The sequence below is a fragment of the Drosophila novamexicana genome, unplaced genomic scaffold (assembly GCF_003285875.2).
Source record: "Drosophila novamexicana strain 15010-1031.04,08,12 unplaced genomic scaffold, DnovRS2.1 tig00001834-arrow-arrow-pilon, whole genome shotgun sequence".
NCBI classification, from domain to species: Eukaryota; Metazoa; Arthropoda; class Insecta; order Diptera; family Drosophilidae; genus Drosophila; species Drosophila novamexicana.
The window spans coordinates 280,724-286,779 of record NW_020824898.1 but is presented as its reverse complement, the minus strand read 5'-3'; the positions used below and the strand labels follow the sequence as shown (position 1 = coordinate 286,779).

Below are 6,056 nucleotides of genomic sequence, written 5' to 3'. Positions count from 1 at the left end.
TAGCCAAACTACAAGCCGCCGTGCCGAGTGCTGGGCGGCGGAGCAGCTGTATTTGAATTGTATTTGTTTTTTTTTTTTAGCCTGGGGCGCTGCTACTCAAATGCTAGCCAGAAAGCTAACCGGCTGTCCAGGCCGGCGCTGGACACAAACAAATTTGTTGGCTCCTGCTAAATGCAACATTCAGACGTCAAAGGGGATTGTGTGTGTGTGTGTGCGGCTTCTTGCTGTTAACAACGACGACGACGGCGGCGGCTTAACCAAAGCCTTGTCCCATTAAACCAAAACGCTGGGCGTGGCAAATGCGCCGATCGCCTTAGCTGGCCGGAAACTTGCCAAAGAACTGCATGCGCTGGAACAGCTCGGCGTTCATCGGATAACCCTGCAGCTGTGGATGGGCGGCGGCAGACGGCGGCGGCGGCGGCGGCGGTCCAGCAGCTGATGGATACTGCAGCTGTGGCTGTCCATAGGCAGCAGCAGCAGCAGCAGCGGCAGCGGCCGCCTGATAGGCAGCCGGATTCATACGCTGATACAGTGCAGCGGCGGCGGCAGCGGCAGCGGCGCCCGCAAAAGGCATGCCCGGATAGCCATAGCCCGCCGGAGCACCATAGCCGCCGGCGAGCATGGGCGAGAAGATGGCCTGACGGTAGGCGGCAAGACGGGTGCGACTGGCGCCGGGATTCTTGCGGCGCAGCTTGCCGGTGGTCTCGCCAATGAAGACCTCCTCGGCGGAGGGGTCCAGAATCCAGTAGTTGCCCTTGCCGGGATCATCATAGCTGCGCGGTATTTTGGTAAAGCATTTGTTCAGGCTCAGATTGTGGCGTATGGAGTTCTGCCAGCCGCGCTTGTTCGCCTTGAAGTACGGAAACCGATTGATCAGATACTGATAGATGCCATTCAATGTGAGTCTCTGCTCGGCGCTGTCCTGTATGGCCATCATGATGAGCGCATTGTAGCTGTACGGCGGCTTCTTGTTATCATTGCTGCCGGCGCTGAGCTTCTGTTTCTTGCTGGGATTGCCCGTATGCTCGCTGCTGCCATCGCTGTCCTCCTCACCGTCCAGCTCGATGTCCTCATCATCGAATTCCTCCACATCCAGTTTGTCGTTGTGCTGCGAGGACAGTGATTCGGCGGCGCTGCTCATCGGCGTGCTGGTCCGTGAGGGGCTATCAAAGTCTTCAGAGGCGGACAGTTCACCGTCAGAGTTGGCATACGGATGCGGATGATGATAGGTATGTGTTTGATGTGGCATTGGCTCGTGCTTGATCACGGCTGCATTGGTTGGTTTTTTTGCCAAAATGGCATCAATGGAGAAATTGCTCTTGAATTCCATTTCGCAGACACTTTTCACCATATTTGCAAAAGATTTATCAACAATTTTACTGCTATGTTAACGAAACACACGTTTCTAACTGTTTGTTGCGTTGTGCACGTTGCGAGACGTCGCTCAATACTGACTCTCCAACATAGCGCAGCGCGCTATTTATACGCAGCGCTGCAGTGAGCGCGTCTCACGCACACATGCACACGCTGCAGTGAGCGCGTCTCACACACACGCTTCAGTGAATACGTCTCACGCACACACACACACACACACACACGCACGCACGCGCTCAGAGAGCGCGCAGAGGTTAGGTAGACAGCACAGCATTGACTCCGCCTCTCGCTCAAACCGGTTTGGCTGACCATTTTGTTCCACTTGCCATCCACACACACACACACACACACGCACGCACACTCTCGCACACACACACACACACTTTGGGCTGTTTGTTTTTGGTGCTGGCTGCCGTTTGTTTTGGAACTTGTGGATGTTTATTTGCAGCCCTTTGCTTGGCTCGGCGTCAAAATATCCATTACATCCAATCCAAACAGGGGTTGCTGCGCCGCTCTGCTTGTAGGCGTATGGCTGTTGATAATATATACACACACACACACACACACACAGACTCTTTCTGGCTCGCTCGCTCTGTCTCTCTTTCTAGCTGCTGCGTCTTGTTTTGATTTGGCATATTGCACAGTTAATTGCTATAAAAAATGACAGCAACAACAACAGCAAAAAGTTGCGCTTTAATCAAACAAGAAATTCACGGAATTTGCGCTTAATCCAGTCGCGAAATTAGTTCAGTTTCGCTCTCTCTCTCTCTCTGTCTTACTCACTCTCTGCCTGTGGGATTACTTGACAATCCACTTGGGCTTAAAATTTTTGGCCGATTTTCGCTGATTTGCAACAGCTCAATGGAGCTCAAGTGGCAGGTAATCCCCTGGCAAGTAAAGGGTTAAGCATGTGCCACAAGGATTTGTTCTACTTTCGCAGATTTATTAAATCGCGCTTCTTCAGAATTTGCCCTGCTCGATTTTTGGCCATTCGATATGCACACTTGGCAATGGATCCAAGCAAACATTTTCCACATGTATATACAGACTTAAAAGTAAGCTCTGTTGGTTTTAGTTACTGACTTTGCTCAGATTTGCAAAAGGCTTGAGCCAAGCTATAGCTAAGCGGCCAAGAGAGAGGGAGAGAGAGAGTTGAGAGAGATCAAGAGCATTAAAAATAATTGCTTAAGCCAAGGTAGTTGAAATATTAAGACTGTCCTTAAAAGTAATTGAATGTTTGTGTATTTTGTGTTTATACTGAGCATAAATTTCAGCCTTTTTTTTATTGAAGCTAAGAGAGTTTTTATTGTATTCCCATAAATGTCTGCATAAGAGTTATGTGAGAAAATCTTGCAAGAGTTCAACACATATGAAACATTAAGAATATTGTCAAATTAAAGAATGACACATAATTATTAGAAGTATGGAAAATTGTTAAGTACAAAATACATTTTTGTCAAAATATTGAAAACTTTAACTTTAACCCAAAACTATTAACAAATAAACAAAAGTTCTTCATTTGAACAATCTAAAGAAAGTTTCGATTTTTGTTTAGTCGCGAAGTCGAGAAAAAAAGGATACTGTAGGGTATGCGAGCTACCTGTTAAGCGAGCACCATAAACTTGTGCTATAAAGCCAGGTCATAAAGCCAGGCCATAAAGTACTAGATATACATATAGCTAGAAGTTAAGAGCGGGATTCATTCAAATCTAGCTAGATTTATCAATAAAGCAAAGATTTGGCGGGGCACATGCACCCAGATTCTACTCGAGAATCTCGAACTCGATGCATGCCAGGCAAATGTGGCCCACACACCGGAGATCGATCATGGGCATTGTTCGTCCATGAAATCGGCAAGGTACCAGAGCTGGACAAAGGCGCAAAGAAGAAGTGCGAGTTGAGCGCGACAAATGCCGCAGGCGAATGTGTCCTTTTTATCGACAACACCGAAGCGAGTGTCCTGCCGCGTCCGGGCCCAGGAACTGGACGCTGTTGACAGGCCCTTTGCACATTACGATCAATTATGAGACTCAATGCACTCCGGCGGCGTAACGAATCCGGCTGGAGTCCCAGTTAGTTTGTTTCCCCCCGCCCGTGCGAATCTTGTGGCGTTAATTCAAAATTACATGCACATTGTGCCCGGCTGGCAACTACTCGGAATTTCATCTCTTTTCTTTTAATGCGCCAGGCGTGGCCGGACAAGCGTGAAGCTCGCCTAAGTGTGGTCTGGCAATGAAACCATAATGTCAACCAACAGGCGGCCACATCCTGGCCCTGACAGCGTGGAGCAAGCAAGTAGCCCTGATCACCGATCATCAACTGTAACACATCCGACTCGCAGCCAGCCAAAAAAAAAACCCTCCGAACTGCTTCACGCATCTCGCAACAGGTAGCTTAAATGCTGCACAAAACTGCACATTATTGAAAACGAAGTTGATTTCAACACCTTGTCTTACTTTTTTATAGGGCAAAGATTTATATAACAGTCAGAAGGCAGCATATCTAAGCTGACAAAGTCGCAATATCTCGAGAACTATATATGTAAGAGACTTGAAATTTGGAATACATATGCTCTATTACCATAAAGAGAAAAGGTATATATATCCGAGCTGATAAAGTCCGTCAATCTCGAGCTCTGTGTAAGGTAGAGATTAGAGATATTTGGATACATATGCTCTATTACCATAAAGAGAAATACTATGTATATCAGGCAGAAAGAAGAATCGCTAAGATCATAAAGTTGCTCGATCTCGAGATCTATACAATTTAGAGACTTGTTATTTGGAATACATATGCTCTATTACCATAAAGAGAAAAGGTATATATATCCGAGCTGATAAAGTCTGTCGATCTCGAGATCTATGTAAGGTAGAGATTACAGATATTTGAAATACATATGCTCTATTACCAAAAAGGGAAAAACTATGTATATCAGGCAGAAGGAAGCATCTCCGAGCTCATAAAGTCGCTCGATCTTGGGAACTATGTAAGCTAGAGACTTGAAATATGGAATACATAAGCTCCATTAACAAAAACAGAATGAATTTGATATTTCTTTTCGATATCTTCTACAATTTTTGAAATATCGCCAAATAACGCTTTGAAGACGTGGTTATTAGGGCATAACTCGAGGAATCAAAGTGCTAGATATGCCAAACTTGGCGTGTAGTATATTTTTAAGCACATACAGATTATGAGAATTTTATTTTATAGATATCACTAAGCATTTCCAAAAACAATCGCAGAATAAAAATAATTTTATAGTTAGAGCCTTGCGCCTTGGTATACACACACTTTTTTAGACCTTATTAAAGCACTCAAAATTTTCTAAAGATCGAACCATAAATACCCAAGTTAATTAAGAGGGATTTTCCTATGTAGAGTCTGGGGTAAAGGGTACAAGCAGCTGAGTCTGTATATGAGGTGTGTGTGTGTGTGTGTGTATTTCTATATAATTCTATAAAAAAAATAGATTTTGATATTACAAATGGTAATTCCTATAAAAATCAGTTTAAAGCACGAAACCTTGTGATTTTCAAGCCCCAAGTTCCACTTTATAATTGAAAGAACTATTGAAAGTTGAGAAAGAATAAATAGGAACTAAAATTAAGATAAAAACATTTGTTTTAAATGCAGTTACGAGCATTTTTGGTTATTTGGCAGCAGCTGAATGTGCGTCTGCGTCTGTGTGGGCGAGCATTTTGAGGATCTGTCGACTTTGAGCCGTTTTGAAATCAATTAGTTTTGTCGCGGCTGTCAAAATGCGCCAGGATCAGGCTGTACGCACACGCACACACACACGCACATGAACGGAGCCTAGGTAAAAGTCGAAAAGTCATGCTTGCAACATGCTTAGCCGCAGTTGCAGTTGCAGTTGCAGTCGGCCACAGTCGGCGCTGCCTTTGAACCGGCGACCGCTGGTCATGGCATTTGCAAAAAATTTCCAACTCAATTAGTTGAACTCTGCCCACGCCAAGTAAAAAATACAAATATAACTATATAAAAAGAAAAGAGCGGCCGCTTGGGCCACAAAAGAGAAATGAAAATTTGAGGCGTTCAAATCTACATTTATCCTCGACCGGGGTGGGGCGGGGCGCGGGGTGCGGGCATCTTTTCTTTTGGTTTTGGTTTCTTTCACCGGCAACCTTTCAACTTTGCCGACTGAGTGCATCATTATCAACGGCAATTGGACTACTGCGTCAAAGTGCGCTGCCTACTTCTTTTTTTTTTCCTTCTTTTCCACTACAGCTCTTTAACATACCCTACAACTGTAGGGGTAGTATAATTATGTGCTCTGAGATGTGTTACGCATTAAAACAAAGATCTTTGAAGTCTTAAGGTGTATGTATACCTAATGTATCTAATAGATACTATCTATCTATCTGTCTATCAATCTATCTATCTGTCTATCTATCTATCTATCTATCTATCTATCTATCTATCAATCTATCTCTCTATATATCTACCTAACTATCTATCTATCTATTATCCATCTATCTATATATCTATCTATCTGTCTATCTGTCTATCTATCTATCTATCTATCTATCTATCTATCTATCTATCTATCTATCTATCTATCTATCTATCCATCTATCTATCTATCTATCTATCTATATATCTATTATCCATCTATCTATCTATATATCTATCTATCTATCTATCTATCTATCTATCTATCT

General features: G+C 43.9%; 1 protein-coding gene across 1 annotated transcript; it reads right to left on the bottom strand.

The window, feature by feature from the left end:
• On the bottom strand, window positions 1–1,371 carry LOC115768551 (fork head domain transcription factor slp1). The gene has a single exon (XM_030713161.1). The coding sequence runs from the start codon at window positions 1,349–1,351 to the stop codon at window positions 314–316; it is 1,038 nt and encodes a 345-aa protein (XP_030569021.1). The 5' UTR covers window positions 1,352–1,371; the 3' UTR covers window positions 1–313.
• Between the last annotated feature and the right edge of the window lie 4,685 nt (window positions 1,372–6,056).